Raw genomic sequence first — 23,710 nt, forward strand, 5'->3', positions numbered from 1 at the left:
CACGGGGGGTCACCTCCCTTAAAGCGGAAGTTCCATTTTTGTCTGGAACTCCGCTTTAAGCTGCATTATATTATAATATACATTTTATTAATAAATATAGTACATTTTTGTTTTTGGGTTCAATACCATTTTAAGCTCTCAACGTCAAAATAGTGACAGCTGAATACTGCCTGCAATTTACGATAATAACTTGGCAAGATATTAGCTTGGGAAATATCACCTCGTAATCACCTTCCAAACTTCCCGCACATTTGTCAACTCCATGGAAAATAAAGGGAATCTGATACTAGGGAAAGTTAAGGCAATGCTTGGGTCAGTTGGTTGTATCAGTACAGGGTGTCCCCGATTTAGAGTGGCTGTGTCAGCTTGAATATTCGGTTGACTGTTTTTCTCTGGCTGAAGAATATTATTCCTGATGGAGACTGCTATTTAGTAACTGTGGAGTGTTAAAATAAACGTTTTACCACAGGCAATGTGTGCATCCATTTAGCACAATTTTTCAAATAATTCCTCCAGCTGCACTGGATTCTTACCACATTCCAAAACACATAAATGGTATATTTGCAGGTACTTTTGTGACTGCAGAATGATCATATTATCATAAGGGCCACTGGGGCAAGGATCAACAAATGTTTGTGGTAAATAGATGCATCTTAGTAACAGAAGAAATAAGAACTAGCTTTTGCAGATCAAATAAACACACTGTAGTATGGAGTAAAATGCAAACGGCTAAAATTAAAAAGGTGTCCTAATGACCAATGATAAAGCACATTAGACTCAAGTTTTTGAGAATATGCTAAACTGGTTCACTGTTGTGATTAACAAACTGACCGATGTTGACTTGTTCATAAAACAATCATTAATCAAGATTGAACACATGATCCAATGTAAAATCGTATTGGCGAGCAGGAACTCCTTCTGACATGATATCACTGGCTGTGCCATTCAGTTATGGACATGTGCATTTTGCAGGAGAGATTAGTGCACTAAGTACTATGGCCCAGGGCCTGGTGGTCAGGAAGATTAACGCCTCTAATTCTGCATTTTCTACACCAACCCAAATCTAGTTAATTTTCAATGTTATGGCCTTGTTAAAAGAGGAAGTTCACTATGTGGATGTAATATGTGAGCAAAGCGACTTTGACAGTTGCTTTAATATGGTACGTTGATCGTTAGAAATGCACAGTTTTAAAATGTAACTTGTAAGTAAATGTGTTGCATTTGCTGTTAAACATTTTCAGCCTGGGAATCTACACCTATTCTAGAAAGAAATGTCACTGCTGATTGGCTAATCAGTGTTTAGAGAAGGGACAGCAGCTGGAGCCAGAAGATACATACACGATTACCTTGACTGGAGATAACAGTCCCAGAGACAGAGGAGGAAGCATTTGCAGGAAAAGAAGAGCTGGAAGCAGTGAGCCGGAAGTCCTCACTCATCTGACAAATAAAGTGATATAAAAGAGCGTGAGATGAGCGGAAGGACACACAACACAGACAACAATAAGAGGAAGAGATATGCTGTCATTTGCTAAATTACATTTAGTTACATAAAAATATAAATAAAATAGAAGCACAAAGTATTTTACTGGTGTATATTAAACAGGCAGGCTTAACTGTTATTAAACTGTAGCAGTGCTGATTAACTCGATTTTTATGGTAGGTCAGAGAAATATGCCGCTTTGTAACAGCATGAAATCTACGTATAAAAGGTTTCACACATTTGACCAGGATTCATATATTTTTCTGCTTGATTTAAATGAGAATATGTATGAATCATGGGTGAAAGTTGCATGAAAGCATTTATAAAAATAGACCCCCATGTGTTACCTGGTCTGACCAAGGTCTTTTGTTTATGGTGGCAATTTATGCGTGGAGGATCAATCAAGTAGAATAGAAGACCGGTCCTGATTGCAGTGCCTTCTTTTGCCTCTTACCTTATCCTCCATTCACCTTAAATTGTCTTCAACTTGCCAGGTTGGCAGAACTAGCCTAGCATGTTAAAGTTGCCCTCCACAACATTTGAAGATTTGCTGCCTTGAGAACAGCTGAATTATGCCTTTTCAGCCTACAGGCAGCCATTTTCATGTACCAGCAACTGAACAAGTTCCAGTTGCAACATTTGGCTTGTTATTCTGGAAGACGCCCTCAAACTAAATCACACATACATATAGCATTCAAAACACACCTACAGTTCCCCAGAGTCAACAATCAATGCAATAAATACAAAAATAAATGTAATAGACTATATTGAAAACTTATCAACACCACTAAAAGGGAATAATTCAGTATATTGTGGTTGCAGGCAAAGCTGTTGCATCAAATTACTTTTGGGGAAGCCAGTGGTGAGATATCACTATTAAGTTACAGAAAACCACATGTGATCAACTATGACACCACCCATTTGAGAGCTTCAATTGAAAGTTGACAAAAGCACAGTGGCAGCTGTGACAGTTATCACAAGTGGCATGCTTTGACATTAGCATATACTACACATGAGCTAGTAAGCAGAACGTAAATACAAACACTACAGAAAACAACAGCGGTATGTCCGATTAAAGTTTTAGAACACTGAACATTTTTAACATGGCATTTCTTTTTAGAAATAGCTATATTGGTGGGTTTATTTCCACTTGAAGTAAAGTGGCTAAAGTGGAAAACACATTTGGTCCTTTACGGATGCTCAGAGGAGAATGTTCAGCCCCCAGAAGGCATCAAACACGAACAAGTAACAAATGCTTTATCCACTTTGTCACTGGGAATTTCCTTTAAAAAGGGAAAGTTGTCTTCAGAAAAACATGTAAAAGATTAGCTTGGTGTAAATCTCATCAACGTTTATAATATTATATATATATATATATATATATATATATACACACACACACACACACACACACACACACACACACACACACATACGGGGGCAGTCATATTTGCTCAGAACATATGCAGGCCCTGCTTGCAGAGCTACTCAATGGTTGTGTATTATGGCTTAATTGCACAAGTAATCCAGCGTGTTAATAACTGCACTTCTCACATCACCAATACCCCAACTTTTGACTGCATTGTGCTACCAAGAGCTCCCTGTTATGTCTAACCTACAAATAACTATGATTAATAGGATATCCAAAAACAAGCAGGTAAAAAATGTGAAGACTATATGAAAGACTACCACTTTAAAAGTAAAATGCTACATTTATAGCACATGCTCACTAAAAATACACTATTTTATCTTTAAGGTCTTTGATGATCAGTCTCTGATTTACAAGCAACTAAACACAAGTGGACGGATAACAAGTAACAACCCTGACCACTTATGGGAAACACGGTACCCAGACAGCCACTGTTGGGCTTTATGAACATTATTCGTGCCAGCTCTTTCTTGCTCGGAATTCCTATCAAAACAGCAGTATTAAGCTACAAGTAGAAGCAAAATTATAGTGCAATTAAAGTGCATTTTCTATGAGCACATACTAAGTTATTATTGCAACGCTTACCAAATTTGTGACACTACTTTATACTTTCTTTGTATTAAATGTAGAGATGTATAGATTAGCCACTGAAGTCAAGATACCTTTCACTACTAGAATGATTCTGCCTAGCAACTGTTAGGTTGGTTTCAAATCTATTTGTTACAATAACGTGTGATAAAACAAGTTTGAGCGTATATTACTGCAGCACACAGAACCACACTGCACTCTGTGTGTAGCAGCTAATTCCCTACAGCAAAGCATGTTAAAATGCACAGTAACAAGCTGGGACCAGGTGTGAAGCAGCACCCAACATTACATATCAGCCACACAGTTTTTTATTAAATAATTGGGCCGACTCCTAGACTTACATTGTGTGAAGGAGCAGTAACACACAATCACGGTTTACCTCTGCGAAACCTGAAGCAGGGCCTGCATATGTAAATCAAAAAATCTGGCAAAAAAATATGAACATCCTTTGTGGTAGCATGGGCCATGACAGGTCCTCTTTATGGAGAGATCTGGGCTCTATTAAACCCCAGATCTTTACTCTGGCCTCCTCTCCTTCTGTCCAGTGCATCCGATGTGACCGGTTACATCGGTATCAGGCTTCCTGGGAGGGGGGTGTTGACCCCCTTCTGCTGCCTGTAAAAGTCATGGAGCGGTTATATGGCTGTTCAGATAACTTTTACCTGAAAGACAATCACAGGCTAAAAAAGGTATGAGGATCATGGCTGTACAGTAGTTGTATATACAGCAGTATTGAGGTGGTTAAACATTAACAAGATTATTTAAATTAACCTGATTTTTTTCACAGTTCTCACACACACACACACACACTCAAAAAAAAAAAAAAAAAAAAAAAAACACACACACACACACACACACACACACACACACACACACACACACACACACACACACAATATATTCCGTTTAATAGTCTCCCTACGGCACTTTTATCTAGTTTACTTTCTGCTTTTCTTCATACTACCAAAAATACTGAAGACCCACACTGGTTTGTTTTGTATATTTTTTTTATTTTTGCACATTTATAGAGCACAGTCAATATACAATGTACAGCTTTTTACATTATATTTTAACAGAATTATTGGTCACAACATACAATTAAAAAACATTGCTTTCTCAGTCAGATATTCATACTCGCACATTATGGGCAGGTATGAATCATTCAGAATATTATCTGCAGTTTGAGGCCGTTTTACAGCAGATTTCTACATTTAAAATGACACATTTCTGTTTCTGTCCACTTTTTTGGGTAAATCGCAAACAAAAACTGCAAGATCATTACATTTTAATGGAAATTTGTCAGAAAAAATATAGAAACTGATAAGCAACAGAAGTGATTCTTCAGGTAATCTGGTTACATAGAGAATCCTGTATCAAAGTGTACTAAATCACACATTCTTACGTGTTGCCAACAGCTATCAATCAGAGATTGTTCTACAGTATCTGCTGGAATCTCAAGGTCTGAACTTCGCCGGTGGAGTGTTTGTTATGCAACATATATTGCTAGATAGATTATACATTTTCTCCTCACTTCTTTCTTATACGGTTTTTCAAATTATTCGGATCTTAAAAGACATCTACAGATCTGAAATGCTGGATGGCTGTGCATGCATGACTCTTCCACTTAATGATTACTCTTGAAGTATATCCAAGCCCAAAATCAAAGAAAAATAAATAAAAACTTCCTGTCCCTTCACATCTACATCCTTTTTTTTAATTGTATCTATAGGGGAGGCATGGTTGTAAAAGAGACTGAACTTTAAATATGTCTGCCTTTGTTCATCTCCATTACATGGTGGCGTGATGCGACAAGGCACTGCATTTCTAGCAAAATCTAAACTTGCTGAAAATGATCCTAAACTTAAAACGAATACAGTCACCCCATTTAACCACTTGCCGACCGCCTTCTGCATATATACTGAGAGAAAGAAACAATATATATTGCAGCAAGGCGGCTCAGCTGTGCAAACCAACGTACCTGTATGTCGGTCTGTGTATGTCGTAGTGTGGACTCGATGTCTGCCAGCCACACGCGATCGCGGTACAGAGATGCAGACCGGGGATCTGCCCATGTAAACAAGGCGGATCCCTGTTTGTTCTAACAGGGGGCAATATGGATATCTACTGTTCCTAGTGATCAGGAAAAGCGATCTCTGTGTTGTCCAAGTAAGCCCAGCCCCCACACAGTTAGAACACACCCAGAGAACACAGTTAAAGGGGTTGTAAAGGTAAATGTTTTTTCACCTTAATGCATTCTATGCATTAAGGTGAAAAAACATCTGACACAGCCGGCGCCCCCAGTCCCCCCGTTTTACTTACCTGACCCCTCGAAAATCCCGCGCTCGCCCCCGCCGTCCTCTTCGCCGCTCAGCCTGGCCGCTGATTGGCTGGAGTGGATGGATTGAAAGCAGCACAGCCATTGGCTCGCGCTGCTGTCAATCACATCCAATGACGCAGCGCGCCGGGGGGCGGGGCCTTGTGATACAGCGAGCGGCTATAGCCGCCGGCTGTATCACGGGAGCGCGCCCGCAGTGCTTCTCACCAATGCGAGGGAGCTCGCATTAACGTGAGAAGCACCTGCGGGAGGAAGCTGAGACAGCCGCCGAGGGACCCCAGAAGAGCAGGTTCGGGGCCACTCTGTGCAAAACGAGCTGCACAGTGGAGGTAAGTATGACATGTTTGTTATTTTAAAAAAATAAAATTTTTTACTTTACAACCCCTTTAACCCCTTGATTGTCTCCTAGTGTTAACCCCTTCCCTGCCAGTGTAATTTATACATTGATCAGTGCATATTTTCAGCACCGATCACTGTACTGGTGTCACTGGTCCCCAAAAAGTGTCACTTGGGGTCAGATTTGTCTACCGCAATGTCTCAGTCCCAATAAAAATTGCAGATTGCCGCCATTACTAGTAAAAAAATAAAAAATGTCAAGTCCCTAAATCTATCCCCGATTTTGTAGACGCTATAAACTTTTGCGCAAACCAATCAATCTACGCTTATTGGGACATTTTTTTTTTTTACCAAAAATATGTAGAAGAATACATAGAAGTGATGAAGAAATTCGATTTTTTTGGATGTGTATTATAGTAGGAAATAAAAAAATGTTTTTTTTTCAAAATTGCCGCTGTTTTTTTGTTTATAGCACAAAAAATAAAAACCACAGAGGTGATCATATACCACCAACAGAAAGCTCTATTTGTGGGGGGAAAAAAAAGGACATCAATTTTATTTGGATGCAGTGTCACATGCCCACGCAATAGTTAGTTAAAGCGATGCAGTGCCATATCGCAAGAAATTACCTGGTCATTAAGGGGGTAAATTCTTACGGTGCCGAAGTGGTTAAGGACTGGTAAGAATATCTATATAAAATACTTGTTTAAGGGCTTAAAAATGCTTCAGAAATCACTGTTGTACAAACATGTATTCAGCAAATCCTGGCATTCTTTTTTCTTTACCCTATGCAGGCTTTTATAACCTTTTTCGATTTATAGTTGCTTTCTAGTGCAGGCTTAAAAATTACACTGCTATGTGCAAAGACAATATACCTTCAGATATTTATAGACGCTAGCATCTACCATTGTGACACTCTCTAATCATTCACTCACAAATACTGTACAGATTCATGTCCCAAAAGTGCAAATAATTTAACATAATACTTTGATAATACTGATAATCAGATTTATTTGCTTCCTCCAATATTTTCATCCAAAAGAAACAATAACCGAGATTAAAGATGGCCATATACAGGCTTATTAAACTTGCCTGATATTTACCAGAATTGGCCAAAAATGCATAAAAAAAATAAAAATAAAAATAATGAAGGGTTTGGTCCATTGGCAAACCAAATGCGTAGAAAGATGTGGCATTCCTCCCGATCGTTACTCCAATAAGACAATTTCAAAATAATGATACCGCATCTCACAAAAGTGAGTACACTCCTCACATTTTTGTAAATATTTTATTATATCTTTTCAAGTGACAACCCTGAAGAAATTACACTGTGCTACAATGTAAAGTAGTGAGTGTACAGCGTGTATAACAGTGTAAATTTGCGGTCCCCTCTAAATAACTCAACACACAGCCATTAACTGCCTAAGTCGCTGGCAACATAAGCGAGTATACCCCTAAGTGAAAATGTCCAAATTGGCCCTAAAGTGTCAATATTTTGTGTGGCCACCATTATTTTCCAGCACTGCCTTAACCCTCTTGAGTATGGAGTTCACCAGAGCTTCACAGGTTGCCACTGGAGTCCTCTTCCACTCCTCCATGACGACATAACAGAGCTGGTGGATGGAGAGGTTTTAGGACTGAAGACATGCTTGGCCATTCCAACACTTTTACCCTCTTTAGCAAGGCAGTGGTCCTCTTGGAGGTGTGTTTGGGGTTGTGATGTTGGAATACTGGCCTTTGGCCCAGTCTCCGAAGGGAAGGGATCATGCTCTGCTTCAGTTTGTCACAGTATATGTTGGCATGCATGGTTTCCTCAATGAACTGTAGCTCCCCAGTGCTGGCAGCCCTAATGCAGCCCTAGAATATGACTCCCACCACCATGCTTGACTGTAGGCAAGACACACTTGTTTTTGTACTCCTCACCTGGCTGACGCCACACACGCTTAACAACTATCTGAACCAAACTAGTTTATCTTGATCACATCAGACCACAGGGCATGGTTCCAGTAATCCATGTCCTTAGTCTGCTTGTCTTCAGCAAACTGTTTGCAGGCTTTTTTATGCATAATTTTTAGAAGAGGCTTCCTTCTGGGATGACAGCCATGTAGACAAATTTAATGCAGTGTGCGGTGTATGGTCTGACCACTGACAGGCTGATACCCCCCACCCTTCAATCCCTGCAGTAATGCTGGCAGCACTCATACGTTGATTTCCCAAAGACAACCTCTGCATATGATGCGGAGCACGTGCACTCAACTCCTTTGGTCGACCATGGAGAGGCCTGTTCTGATTGGAACCTGTCCTGTTAAACCTCTGCATGGTCTTGGCCACCATACTAAAGCTCAGTTTCAGAGTCTTGACAATCTTCTTATAGCCTAGGCCATCTTCATGTAGAGCAACAATTCATTTTTTCAGATCCTCAGAGAGTTCTTTGCCATGAGGTGCCATGTTGAACTTCCAGTGACCAGTATGAGTGAGTGAGAGCAATAACTCCAAATTTAACACACCTGCTCACCATTCACACTTGAAACCTTGTAACATTAATGAGTCACATGACACCGGGGAGGGAAAATGGCTAATTGGGTCTAATTTGTATTTATTCACTTAGGGGCGTACGAACTTTTGTTGCCATCGGTTTAGACATTAATGGCTGTGTGTTGAGTTGTTTTGAGGAGACAGAAAATTCACAAGCCTATACAAGCTGTACACTCAATACATTACATTGTAGCAAAGTGTCATTTCTTCAGTGTTGTCACATGAAAAGATATAATAAAATATTTACAAAATGTGAGGGGTGTATTCACTTTTGTGAGATACTGTATGTCCTTAAAAGGGAATATGTACTTTTTAAAATATAAAGTCCTATTCAAAGTAGACACCAAAGATACCCGTTATTAAAAAGATTTTTCCTTGACCCTCCAATTTAGGTCTACTTTGTTATTCGCATTTGACTTTCCATGATTTCAAGGCCAAGTACCAAATAACCCATCACTGAGGAGTAACTTTTGAACAGTTGAATGCTTCTTGAAAAGATATAACTTGATGTACTTTATTCATGAAATGTTGGAATGGTAGCTCTTTGAGCGTAGCCATGAAATTAAGTAAAGTAAGGTTCTAGTAACAAAATAAAAATCAATTAATGATGGGCATAGAAAAAGCTAATGAAAGTTTTAGCACCAATCTTATGGTGTTTATTCTAAGGCACTTTAAGTTTAAAATTGCTCACCTAGACAATAAGGAGCACATTTGGACATCAAAGCACATTTAATTTATACTGTCATCACAGATTGAAAACTGCAGTGTTTCGGATAGTGTTACCTCTCCATCGGGTGCGTAATATACGAAATAACCCATCAAGTATAGCTCACAGCCTGGGATGCAGTATTGGACTCAGATTTGGAAGTATAAAATACAAGGGTACTGTTAAGGTCACTTGGAAGTTTAGATACAAGTGTTAGGGTTGCTTCAATATGAAATTGATCAATTAACTAGGTAAAGCATACTGCATATTGTATTATTATTACTTTGCATGGTTTACAGATTTTTAAAACTGTAAACTAAATTACCCAAATTTTATTGTACAGATGAGATGAATTTACTGCACGTGCTATTTATATAGACTTGTATGGAATTTTGTATGTAAAACTTAATTCACAAAAATGATCACAAAGGTTCTCCCCTTAAAATGCCCCAATATTCTGACTGGCAATAAGTGCGAGTATCTCTGAGGCATTGAAGAAAGCAGAAAATGCAAGTGGAAATGAAATGTTTTATAAGATTTCATTTCTGAAAAAAGAAAACTTTTAGGAGGTTAAAATGTTTTATATGTAAGAAGATTTCCACACTTGCACAAAGTTTATGTAGGTGAATTGATCACTTTGTTAAGAAAGTTTTTATGAAATAAAATAAAAAAAATGTAGTTAAAATAAATCATGCAACTTGGTGAACTGACATTTCATCTGCTTTCCCTGCAATGGAAACACAAACCATAGAGCTTCTCTACTCCATGATGCATCAGAACTATCAGTAGTGATACTTCTTTATCCCCACTACACAGATTCAAAACGACATTAAAAATTTGAATACGGTGAAAGGATGTAAAATAGGTCTTAGCACCAAAACTGTGATACATCATGCCCCATGCCTGGTGTCTAATCCCCGACTACATCATCACGTGTGACAGTTTGATTTATATAAAAGAAAGAACTGTAAGCTTTCACCTAAATTGCAGACTCTGCCATGACATGTCGAGAAATGGCCACATAGAGAAATTAGAAATTTAAAAAAAAAAAAATGAGCTTCTCTGATTGTGGTACAAAGAGGCCTGGCACAGAAAGGCTTGCAGTTTGTTTTCCACACCTATACAAAGATGTTTACTGCGTGGCCCTTTTAGAGAGAAACAAAAATCAAGTCTTCAAAAAAAGACAGACAACTTCTGTCTTTAAAAACTGGTTCAGCTTATTCGCCTTAGGTTGTTACAATAGAAAATTCCTGGCAGTACGACAGATCATTTACAATTATATAAAATACTATATAAAATATATACAAACCAAAACTATACTACCTGCTAACAGTAATTAGCATAAATAGGCCTGACTCTTATTCCATATAGGTAATATACGCAAAAAATATTTAATGGACGGTTAAATCCAAAATTAATTTGTCTCTTAAAAATATACAGTTATCATTTTTGGTCAGTATAGTCACAAGAATATTGAAATGGCATTTAAAAGTTTCAGAAATAACTCTTATGCCCTGTACACACGGTCGGACTTTCCGACGGAAAAGGTCTGATCAGATTATGTTGTCGGAAAAATCCAATTGTGTGACAAAGTGCCAACCATTGCTCAGATTAAATTACGAGACCTATTGGCTACTAGCCTCTACGCAGTCCTGTCGTACGCAACGAACGTCACCTCGTTCCAAACGATCGGCTTTTCCGACAACTTTGTCCGACCGTGTGTATGCAACACAAGTTTCAAACAAAATACGTCAGAAAAAATCCCACAGATTTTGTGGTCAGAATGTCCGGCTGTTTGTACAGGGCATTACAATTGAATTGAATATAGCTTACACTCTATTGTCATTTGCTGTATAGCTAAATATAGACAACTGTTTAAAGTTACCAGACATTTTAAGCTGGTTAAAGATATGAAAAAAATAAAATAAAAAAATGTTTAGCAGTCCATAGATGGATCAGTTTTTTTGTCATTCAACCAGCGGATTGAACAAACACCCCACCCCCCACACACAAAAAAAAAAAAAAAAAACTGACAACGCGATTGCCCCAGCCACACACTCCATGTGGGTATTCCTCTCTGCTGAGCTACTGTATTCTCACAGCAGGGGGACTTCCCCGCCATCGGTAGACTGATTTCTGTACAACCTCCCTGCCCATACATGGATCGAATTTTGGTGGTTGCGGCGGAACCGGCCAAACTTCAATCCATGCATGGCTGGCTTATCGCTCAGTGGGACAGGTTTATACGGATATTGCAATAATAACTTTATCTGTATAAAGATATACAGTATCTCACAAAAGTGAGTACACCTGCCACATTTTTGTAAATATTTTATTATATCTTTTCATGTGACAATACTGAAGAAATTACACTTTGCTACAATGTAAATTAGTGAGTGTACAGCTTGTATAACTGTGTAAATTTGCTGTCCCCTCAAAATAATTCAACACACAGCCATTAATGTATGAACCGATGGCAACAAAAGTGAGTACTCTATGTGAAAATGTCAATAATTGGGCATGGAGTTCACCAGAGCTTCACAAGTTGCCACTGGAGTCCTCTTCTACTGCTCCATGACGACATCACTGAGCTGGTGGATGTTAGAGACCTTGCTCTCCTCCCCCCTCTGTTTTGAGGATGCCCCACAATGCTCAATGGGGTTTAGGTCTGGAGACATGCTTGGCCAGTCCATCACCTTTACCCTCAGTTTCTTTAGCAAGGCAGTGGTCGTCTTGGAAGTGTGTTTGGGGTTGTTATGTTGGTATACTGCCCTGCGGCCCAGTTTCCGGACGGCATCATGCTCTGCTTCAGTATGTCACAGTACATGTTGGCATACATGGTTTCCTCAATCAACTGTAGCTCCCCTGTGCTGGCAGCACACATGCAGCCCCAGTCCATGACACTCCCACCCCCATGCTTGACTGTAGGCAAGACACACTTGTCTTTGTACTCCTCACCTGGTTGCCGCCACACATGCTTGACACCATCATCTGAACCAAATAAGTTTATCTTGGTCTCTTTAGACCACAGGACATGGTTCCAGTAATCCATAATCTTAGTCTGCTTGTCTTCAACTGTTTGCAGGCTTTCTTGTGCATCATCTTTAGAAGAGGCTTCTTTCTGGAACGACAGCCATGCAGGCCAATTTGATGCAGCGTGCTGTGTATGGTCTGAGCACCGACAGGCTGACCCCCCACCCCTTCAACCTCTGCAGCAATGCTGGCAGCACTCATACATCTATTTCCCAAAGAAACCTCTGGATATGACGCTGAGCATGTGCACTCAACTTCTTTGGTTGACCATGGCGAGGCCTGTTTTGAGTGGAACCTGTCCTGGTAAACAGCTGTATGGTCCATGCTGCAGCTCAGTTTCAGGGTCTTGGTAATCTTCTTATATGCCTAGAACATCTTTACGTACAGCAACAATTCTTTTTTTCCAGAGAGTTCTTTGCCATGAGGTATCATGTTGAACTTCCAGTGACCAGATAACAGAAAATTTAACACACCTGCTCCCCATTCACACCTGATACCTTGTAACACAACAAGTCACATGACACCAGGGAGGGAAAATGGCTAATTAGGCCCAATTTGGACATTTTCACTTAGGGGATGTAGTCACTTTTGTTGCCAACGGTTTCGACATTAATGGCTGTGCATTGAGTTATTTTGAAGGGACAGCAAATTTACACTGTCATACAAGCTGCAGTGTGCGGCGTATGGTCTGACCACTGAGAGGCTGACCCCCCACCCCTTCAATCTCTGCAGCAATGCTGGCAGCACTCATATGTCTATTTCCCAAAGACAACCTCTGCATATGATGCTGAGCACATGCACTCAACTCCTTTGGTCGACCATGGTGAGAACTGTTCTGAGTGTAACCTGTGCTGTTAAACCTCTGCATGGTCTTGGCCACCATGCTGAAGCTCAGTTTCAGGGTCTTGACAATCTTCTTATAGCCTAGGCCATCTTCATGTAGAGCAACAATTCTTTTTTTCAGATCCTCAGAGACTTCTTTGCCATGAGGTGCCATGTTGAACTTCCAGTGACCAGTATGAGAGAGTGAGAGCAATAACCCCTAATTTAACACACCTGCTCACCATTCACACTTGAGACCTTGTAACACTAACAAGTCAAATGACACCGGGGAGGGAAAATGGCTAATTGGGTCCAATTTGTACGTATTCACTTAGGGGTGTACTCACTTTTGTTGCTAGTGGTTTCGATTTTAATGGCTGTGTGTTGAGTTAGTTTGAGGAGACAGCAAATTCACACTGTTATACAAGCTGTACACTACTTTACATTGTAGCAAAGTGTCATTTCTTCAGTGTTGTCACATGAAAAGATATAATAAAATATTTACAAAAATGTGAGGGGTGTACTCACTTTTGTGAGATACTGTATATATGGGGCACCCTAGATAGAGTGACATAGAATAACTGAGGTAATTTGTTGTGCTTAATGAGGCATTTTAAATACTAAACAAAACCGTGTTTTTTATGGAAGTTTTGTCTCAAGGATTCTATTTCACCATTTTTGCTCACCGTTTTGAGGAGCCAATTTTCCCCTTTTGTATAATACTAGAACAATTCTTCTTCAGTCTTTGAATTCCTGATTCACCTTTGACGTTTACTCACTTAAAGTGACAAAGGTCTACATGGACACAGAAAGGTTTCCTTCAATCGCACACATACAGAAGGTTGCTGAGTAGAAACTGAAGTGCCAAATATCTACATTTTGGTATCATTCCAGGCATTTAAAATACTACACTTTAAAAAGATCTTGTTTCTGTTTCCACTACTCTGTTTTTTTTTCCTCCAAATTTTGGAGGGAATCAAGGAACTAGCATTTTCAGAAAAAGATATCTACCACGGCAGGTTTTCTTAGTGCAGGTTTGCATGAATTTGTCTAAATGAATATCCAAAAAGGAGGGAGAGAACCCTCCAAAATGGAAACCCAAGTGGGATGGCTTGACAGGCCAGGTTTAGAGATGTTGCTTCTGGAATCTCTGCAAAAATAAAAAGTTGGTGGGTTATTTAACACTGTGACATCTCCCACAGGGGTGGACAAATAAATATTGGAGTCATTGGATCTAGGATGCCAATACAATACCCACCAGTGGGTATAACAACAGTATATATACACTGTACAGTATACACACACTCATTTAGGATTGCCTTTGACAAACAAAAATTGTAAATTTTAGACACCGTTTATCATGAGATAACTGTACCAATGCTTTCAAATGTTTACACCCACCACTCCAGATTAGTGACCCAAACTCGCGTACCAAAAGGAGACCAAAATATGTTGGTTATGTCACCGTGCAATGGCAAATCCAACATTTCTATCATGAAAGGTTTCCCTTAAAAGCCAAGGAAAGTGATTTTCTACTGAATCTTGATAAAGTTCTGTGTCACCTGTAATTTAGGGAACTTTGCTGCAATACTCCTACCATGTGTTCAGCTCTGAACACAAGGCTAAAAAAAGAAGTACTAAGTAAACTGAACTTCCACAGTTAAAGGGATGTCATTTATAGCCTGGCCTAGTACACACACTTTTCCAATTGCGCATGTATTTACTATACTAAAATGGTACATCTTCTACTGGTGATACTTCAACTAATAAGTAGAAAAGGAGCAATAAAAAAAAATGACAGCATAATTTTCAGGAACTAAAGAAAGATTAGTAACCAAATCAGTGTAGTCCAGTTACAAAAATACATTTCTATAACCAGAAACATAAAAATTCTAGAATTTTAAAAAGCAATAGTTTTAGAAAACTAACGTCCATTGTTATACCTTTTTATCAGTATTATTCAGTTTATTTTTTGCTTCCTTTGCTTTCTGGATTGCTTTCAGCACTTCCACTGTGTCTAGTTCCTTTTCTGTTGTAGCAGTATTGTCCAAACAAACCTGAATAAAAAAGTGCCAAAATATATATTTCAAATTCATTTTCACAAGGCAAGAATAGCATCCCAAATCATATGTGATCATAATTTTAATTTTACTGTCTTACACCAATTATATCTTTGAAACGTGTACAAACACATATATGTCTGTAAATTATGTAGGTAAAACCCATTACGATAACAAGAAAGTCTCAATTATTGAAACAACATGGCAGACTATTCTCCTGGAAGTCTTTATGTAACATACAAAGCCATTCACAACTCTGCCCCGAGCTACATCACCAATCTCGTCTCCAAATATCACCCAAACTGTCCTCTCCACTCAACCCAAGACCTCCTGCTATCTAGCTCTCTCATGTCCTCCTCCCATGCTTGTCTCCAGGACTTCTCCCATCCTCTGGAGCTCTCTACCTCAATCTGTCTGGCCATCTCCTACTCTGGTCACCTTTAGGCAATCTCTGATAACTCTTCAGGGAAGCCTATCCTGTATCCAACTATTAAATGAGCCTTTACATCTTCCATCAGCTCATCTCCAACAGTTATTACCTTTTGTACCACTTCCCCCTCCCCATTAGATTGAAAGCTTTTATGAGCATGGCCCTCTTAAAATTATTATCTTAATTATTTTTTCCTTCTTTTTGGTCTCTTAAATATACGAAAAAACACATGAAAAATTGAATAAGCTGCGTTAAATCATAAACCCACATAAATTTCAATGAAATAAAAACATTAAACAAAATTTCAATGATAAATGTGCAAAAATAGGCCTATTACCCCCAGTCCTAAAGAATAAGGGTTCTAGGATAATTGATCACAGTGAACAACGAAGAAAGAAAGCAAAAAAATAAAATAAAATAAAATAGTGAGCACCCAATGTGTAATTATATAAACATTTAAATTCCAACAAAGTCCAATATAGATGAAAATCGTCAAATCTTCTACTGTGTAGCAAGTGCTTGATCCACCACCATACAGCCAAAATTGCTTCTTACCCGAATTTCATGACCCCCCACTACAGAGGGTCACCAACAGCATGTAACATTAGATATGTCCCACTTCAGAAGGGTCTCAGCTGTTCTCCCTCCACCGATATTCATGACCAGGTTGTCAAACAAGTATCTTTAGTTATCTCCCATATATTAGGTCATATGTGCCAATTCCATGCAAAAGAAATGAAGCTCCAATAGTGTAAAACCTTTTAATATAACTCAAATATAAAAACAAAAATGCACTTACAAAGCACAAAGGAAAGATCAGCCTTAAGTCCGAGCCTTAACCAAGCCTCATTTCTGTCAATAGGTGGGATACCCAATCCCACGGCTTGATGGCCATCCTAGGGGTTTCATCTTCCCATATAGAACATCCAATCAGAAGCTAGATTCTTCCCCCACCCCTTACCAGTGTGATGATGACTTCTGCCTAACCAAGCCTCGTTTTGACTTGTAAACAAAGCCAACATGATCCTAATACCTAATGATCAGAAAATAGTTAACAAATGGTTGTTAGTATCTAATGTCCCAGAAGGGACATATTCATAAATGACTGTAAATATAAAAATTCAAATACCATCTGATGTGACACGCGCTATACCCACATATTCAAGCACTGTCAATGTTGATACGGATGTGAATGCATTTATCAATGATGCCTGAATATGTGGGTATGTGGAACGTGTCTAATCAACAGTGCTTGAATATGTGGGTATAGCGCGTGTCACATCAGATGGTATTTGAATTTTTATATTTACAGTCATTTATGAATATTTCCCTTCTGGGACATTAGGTACTAACAACCATTTGTTAACTATTTTCTGATCATTACTTATGCTGGTTATGGTAGATTGTGAGCCCCCCCGCTAGCTTATGCTCTTGGCCGCAGGCATCGGGGGATATGGGATGGGTCATTTGACTCGTGGGGATTCATTATGAGTAAGAAAGTTTAATGGTATGCCCCCGTATGACCTATTTACCTATATTTTGAGGTTGCTGGCCTAGGTCAGTTGTAATACTGAGTAATACTGTGTACTCCCAGTCCTCTGGGCGGGGATGAAATAGAATGAGGTCCCTAATCCATGGGGGAGCCATGTTCTATATGGGTTTAGGGATAACTAAGGTTATGTAATGTAACACACGAGAAAGAGGGTTTTGGCTTTCCTTCCCAAAGGGGTTGTTATATTGTTCTAACACTATCTATGTGTTTGTTCTAACATTACTTATGTGTTTGTTACTTTTAGTCATTCTACTTTATTTTTATTAGCTTAATTTTTAGTAATTTTTATTATATTAATTTTTAGGAGCCAATGGTTAAGATCACCCCTAATCTCTTTATGATGACAGTTTAGGATAGAGACATCGAGACCAGTATGCTGCGTAGTTCATCTGTGTGGCCAATATGGGTGGGCAATTGTAGTGGGGTAGTTGGCATTATGGACCAAGAGGCAATGTGGTCCGTTCTCTTTGGGAGCGGATCCATCGCAGTATCACTGTGTGTAAGCATGAGATGTCTGCTTGCAGGGAGGTGTGGCTTGTTGTGGTGCAATCCGCCGGAAGTGTGCCGGTGGGTTCGTTGCGTGTGGCTATGCGGAGGCGAGGCCTGGCTGAATGAGGGATGCCAGAAGTGCCCTGCGGACCAGGCCTCGTTCCCGCTTGGTGACGCCGTAATGCCGGAAATTGCGTTATGTGTGTTCACGGAGGGGGGGCGTGTTGCATGGTAACGTGCACCAGAAGTTGCGGCATGGTGACGTGCACCGGAAGTGTTTCGCGGACCGGGCCTCGTTCTCACGCAGTGTGCTAGTGCGTGGAAGTGAGGCTTGGTTTAGGTCGGTTGAGTCTACCGGAAGTCCGGTTTAAACTTGGCGCTGTACGCTGGTACAGCAAGGGAAGTATAATACAATGTAGCTAATCAGGAGCAATTATTAATACATATGAGGTTTAGTCATTAGTGTGAGGCTTGGCTACCAGTACTCATCACATCTGCCTGTCCATGTAGGATGAGGCACGGTAAGATGGGCATGTATTAGGATCATGTTGGCTTTGTTTACAAGTCAAAACGAGGCTTGGTTAGGCAGAAGTCATCATCACACTGGTAAGGGGTGGGGGAAGAATCTAGTTTCTGATTGGATGTTGTATATGGGAAGGTGAAACCCCTACGATGGCCATCAAGCCATGGGATTGGGTATCCCACCTATTGACAGAAATGAGGCTTGGTTAAAGGGGAAGGTATGGGTGATCTAACACAGGGATTGGCCAAACCGAGCACTATGGGAGGGGTGGCCACTTTCGGAATTGGATCAACCGGTTGGCTATCGAAAATGAGGCTTGGTTTGGGCGGGAAATGCAGAGGGCCCAGAACGAGGCTTGGTGAGGATGTGGCAGTATAAATGGAGGTGACACAGCGTGCCGCTCGTGCCCCTGGATGACGCAATTTTTTGCGAAACGCGTAGGACTGAGCGATGCGCTGACGTCATCCCTTGCGAATGATTTGTACCCAGGAACGTCGAGTTTGTCCGTTTGCGTCCAGCCGGCGCATCCGACTTAAGGCTGATGTTTCCTTTGTGCTTTGTAAGTGCATTTTTGTTTTTATATTTGAGTTATATTAAAAGGTTTTACACTATTGGAGCTTTATTTCTTTTGCATGGAATTGGCACATATGACCTAATATATGGCAGATAACTAAAGATACTTGTTTGACAACCTGGTCATGATATCGGTGGAGGGAGGAGAATAGCTGAGACCCTTCTGAAGTGGGAGATATCTATTGTTACATGCTGTTGGTGACCCTCTGTAGTGGGGGGTCATGAAATTCTGGTAAGAAGCAATTTTGGCTGTATGGTGGTGGATCAAGCACTTGCTACACAGTAGAACATTTGATGATTTTCATCTATATTGGACTTTGTTGGAATTTAAATGTTTATTTAATTACACATTGGGTGCTCACTATTTTATTTTTTGTTTTCTTTCTTCGTTGTTCACTGTGATCAATTATCCTATAACCCTTATTCTTTAGGACTGGGGGTAATAGGCCTATTTTTGCACATTATCATTGAAATTGTGTTTAATGTTTCTTATTTCATTGAAATTTATGTGGGTTTATGATTTAGCGCAGCTTATTCAATTTTTCATGTGTTTTTTTCTGTAATTATGTAATACAGTCAAGCCACAGCTGATCAAAGTTCCATTGTGGACGATTAGTATAATATTTTTATCATAGTGCAGTTTTTTTTCTTTTTTCCTCTTAAATATACAACTGAAAGTGTTTTGTTATAGCTGTGCAAAACACATCTACAGATCTTGCCAGAAATCCAGTGCCGTTCTGTGCACAGTTCCTGTGTTATCTCAAGGAGTATTATCAACCCTGCCCAGTCCACCTCATTCCACACACAAAGTTATGATGAGGAGGAGAAGTGCCAATACATTTTCTGTCCTAGGGTGACTGATCCTTTACATATACAGTAGCGTTGTCACCCTAGGAAAGGAAGTGCGTTACTGGCAGAATCACCAGCTGAACATAAGGGGAAACAAAAGTCTGAAAAATGAGAACCAATGCAGACAGTACATCTAAAGACGGGTATGCTGCAAAATTATACACTTTTTCATGGGTTTAGATACACTTCAGAGTGAAACCAGCAATATGTAAATTAAAGAAAAGGATGGCCCAAAGTTCTCTGAAATATCAGTCTATCTTTTGCCATCCTAAATGGTTATGTATGGGAAAAGATATTAAATCAGATTTTCAGAATGACATTACCTCTGCAGCTCTGTCCCCAAACTGTGCAAGAACTTTTGTTCTGTAATCAGGGATAATAGTCACAGGGTTGTCGGTCAGAATCACAGTTTCCAAGCATGGAAGCTTCCCAATATTTTTAATTTCATCAAGCTGTGTAAAAAAAAAAAAAAAAAAAAAAGCACAAATATAACACAGATTTGCAAGGCCTGGCAATAGAACAGCATAAGGACTTCTTAGAACAAGTAAAGCGGCCATATTATATTCTCCAAAACATCTTAGTAAAGGCACACGTAAGAAATCTTGTAAGTGGATAAAGGTGCGATGATCCTTAGAGAGTCAGCTGCCCAGTAATCAAGAGGAGGATTTATGGCTAGGTTTATTGGAGAAATAACCACACATATGCACCAAAAGATATTCAGAGAATATGAATGACACAAAAACGTTTTTTACTCATGGTTAGTGTTTGGCTGTAGCCATTTATTATCAAACAAATGTGCTTACTCTTTTTAAATCATAATCACAACAGAAACTACCCAAATAACCCTGATCAAACGTTTACATACCCTGGCAATTTTGGCCTGATAACATGCACACGAGTTGACACAAAGGGGTTTGAATGGCTATAAAAAGGTAATCACTCTCACCTGTGATGCGTTTGCTTGCAATTAGTGCGTGTGTAATATTAATATAATATAATAATATAATGAGTTTCTGGACTCCTGACAGACCCTTTCATCTTTCATCCAGTGCTGACGTTTCTGGATTCTCAGTTATGGGGAAACCAAAAGAATTGTCAAAGGATCTGCGGGAAAAGTTAATTCAACTGTATAAAACAGGAAAGGGATATAAAAGGATATCCAAGAAATTGAGAATGCCAATCAGCGGTGTTCAAACTCTAATCAATAAGTGGAAAATTAGGGGTTCTGTTGAAACCAATGCATGGTCAGGTAGACCAACTAAAATGTCAGCCACAACTGCCAAGACAATTGTTCGGGATACAAATAAAAACCCACAAATAACTTCAGGTGAAATACAGGGTTCTCTGAAAACATGTAGTATAGAGAAGATAAAGAGCCTCATGCACATATACCACAAAAGATTTCAAGCGGTCATTGATGTTAAAGTGGGCAATACACGGTATTAAGAACTATGTAAACTTTTGATCAGGGTCATTTGGGTGGTTTCTGTTGTCATTATGATTTGAAAAGAGTAAAAACAGAGTTGACTGATAATAAATGTATTAAGGCCAAACACTAACCATGAGTGAACAAAAAAGTTTTTCTTATTCATATTCTCTGAAAAATGGCCAAGAAATCAAATTCTGCCAGGGTATGTAAACTTATGAGCACAACTAATATATTAACTGCTTGAGAGCCACGCTATAGCTGAATGACGGCTACAGCACAGACCTGCTTTGCTGGGACGTGCCTGCGTGCCCCATGAGGGGCGCACGCGGCGTGCTCTGTGATCAGCGAGTCTATGAGACTCGCCTGATCACAGATCGGAGCAAGGGGTCGATCCCGACCCCTTACCACGTGATCAGCTGTCAGCCAATGACAACTGATCATGTGACACAACAGAGCCGTTAATCAGCTATTTTTCCTCCTCGTGCTGACAGCGCAGAGAAAAAAACAAAGCCGATCACCAGATTGGCTTAAAGTAACACCCATCAGTGCCCATAGTGCCACCCATCAATGCCCACAGTGCCACCTATCAGTGCCCACAATCTGCCTCAACAGTGCTGCACCTCAGTGCCACATATCCATGCCCATCAGTGTCATCTACCAGTGCCCATCAGTGCCACCTATCAGAGCCACCTATCAGTGCCCATCAGTACCATCTATCTGTGGTACCTATCAGTGCCCATCAGTGCCATCCATTAGTGCCATCTTATCTGTGCCATCTTTGCCCATCAGTGCCGCCTTAACTGTGCCCACCAGTGCCGCCTATCGGTGCCCACCAGCGACGCCTCTTCAGCGCATTTCAATGAAGGAGAACAATTACCTGTTTGCAAAATTTTATAACAAACTATTAAACATGATTTTTTTTTATTTTGCATCTTTTTTTGTTTGTTTAGCAAAAAATAAAAAACTCCCAGCTGTAATTAAATACCACCAAAAGAAAGCTCTATTTGTGGGGAAAAAAAAAATGATAAAAATGTCATTTGGGTACAGTGTTGTATGACCGCGCAATTGTCAAAGTGCATCAGCGCTGAAAGCTGAAAATTGGTCTGGGCAGGAGGGGGGTTTAAGTGCCCAGGAAGCAAGTGGTTAAAAAAAAAAAAAAAAAAAAAAGACCAAGTTAGACTTACCGGTAACTTGTTTTCCAGAAGTCTTTCAGGACAGCACCTGAGAGATAGCGACTCCACCCTCCTCGTTAGGAAACACCTTCTTCCTCCAGACTTTAAAGGGAGGCGCCTCCCTACCACACATCAGTTGTAGAAGAGAACCTCCGGCCCCGGCTGGAACACATAAACACATACGTTAGTCACAGCGTAGCATAATATAATACCATAGGGCGGGATGCTTGCTGTCCTGAAAGACTTCTGGAAAACAAGTTACCGGTAAGTCTAACTTGGTCTTTCCCAAGGCGTCTTTCAGGACAGCACCTGAGAGGATAACAGAGACTTACCCCTTAGGGCGGGACAACAGCTTGCAGGACCTTTCTGCCAAACGCCTGATTGCTGGCAGAAGTGAGATCCAGTCTATAATGTTTCACAAATGTGTGAAAACTCGACCACGTCGCCGCCTTGCAGATCTGCTCAGGGGTGGCACCAGCTCTCTCTGCCCACGTAGACGCCAGAGCTCTGGTTGAGTGTGCACAAATTCCTGCTGGAGGAGATAACCCTGCCTGGGAATATGCCTCTGAGATAGCTAATTTCAGCCATCTAGCTAAAGTAACTTTAGAAGCCTGAAAACCCTTTTTTCTTCCTGAGAAGAGTACAAACAGTGAATCTGAACGCCTGAAGGACTCCGTCCTTTCTAAATAACTCAGCAGAGTCCTTCTGACGTCCAAAGTATGGAAAGAAGTCTCCTTATTTCCTTTGGGGTTAACACAAAACGTTGGCAGTACTATGTCCTGTATACGGTTCTGAACTGAAGCTACCTTCGGTAAGAATTTTGCATCTGTTCTAAGAATAACTGTCAGGAAAAATGGAAAGATATGGTTCTTTAATTGACAGAGCATTTAGCTCACTGATCCTGCGTGCAGAGACAATGGCAATCAGAAACACGGTTTTTAATGTGAGAAACCTAAGGGAAGCCTCCACAAGAGGCTCAAAAGTCCCTTTTGTTAGAGACTGTAGGACTACCGACAAATGCCATCTAGGAAAAACCTTAACAGGAGCTGGCCTAGATCTTTTAAGAGCTCTAAAGAACCTGATCACCAGCGGATCTGAGGCCACAGATTTTTCTAAGAACACCGTCAGGGCTGCTACCTGCACCTTCAGGGTACTAACTGCCAGTCCCTTGTCTGCACCATCTTGTAAAAACTCCAAGATGGAGACAAGGCTCCCTGGCACCTGGGCGGCTGACAAAACCCAAGTTTTATAACGCTTCCAGACCTTAGAATAAATGGCCCTCGTAACCCTTTTCTTACTTGCTAAAAGGGTCGAGATCAAACGGTTGGAAAACCCCTTGCTCCTAAGGAGCTGCCTTTCAGAAACCAGG

The 23,710-nt window shown here is 40.1% G+C and overlaps 1 protein-coding gene across 5 annotated transcripts in view; it reads right to left on the reverse strand.

The window, feature by feature from the left end:
• The window catches only part of NISCH (nischarin), a 171,585-nt gene that overhangs the window by 94,874 nt on the left and 53,001 nt on the right, over positions 1–23,710 (reverse strand). For 3 of the 5 annotated variants that reach the window (XM_077452223.1, XM_077452225.1, XM_077452224.1), the window contains exons 11-13: positions 20,064–20,192; positions 15,208–15,321; positions 1,347–1,437 (exon numbers count right to left, since the gene is read on the reverse strand). In XM_077452223.1, the coding sequence (XP_077308349.1) occupies positions 1,347–1,437; positions 15,208–15,321; positions 20,064–20,192 (334 nt within the window). Of the gene's footprint in view, positions 1–1,338; positions 1,438–13,743; positions 14,415–15,207; positions 15,322–20,063; positions 20,193–23,710 lie in introns of those variants that run through there. The other 2 variants (XR_013262327.1, XM_077452226.1) reach the window with 2 other exon arrangements.

The sequence above is a fragment of the Lithobates pipiens genome, unplaced genomic scaffold (genome assembly GCF_037356315.1).
Source record: "Lithobates pipiens isolate NorthernLeopardFrog02 unplaced genomic scaffold, aLitPip1_a1.2 Scaffold_23, whole genome shotgun sequence".
Taxonomy (NCBI): domain Eukaryota; kingdom Metazoa; phylum Chordata; class Amphibia; order Anura; family Ranidae; genus Lithobates; species Lithobates pipiens.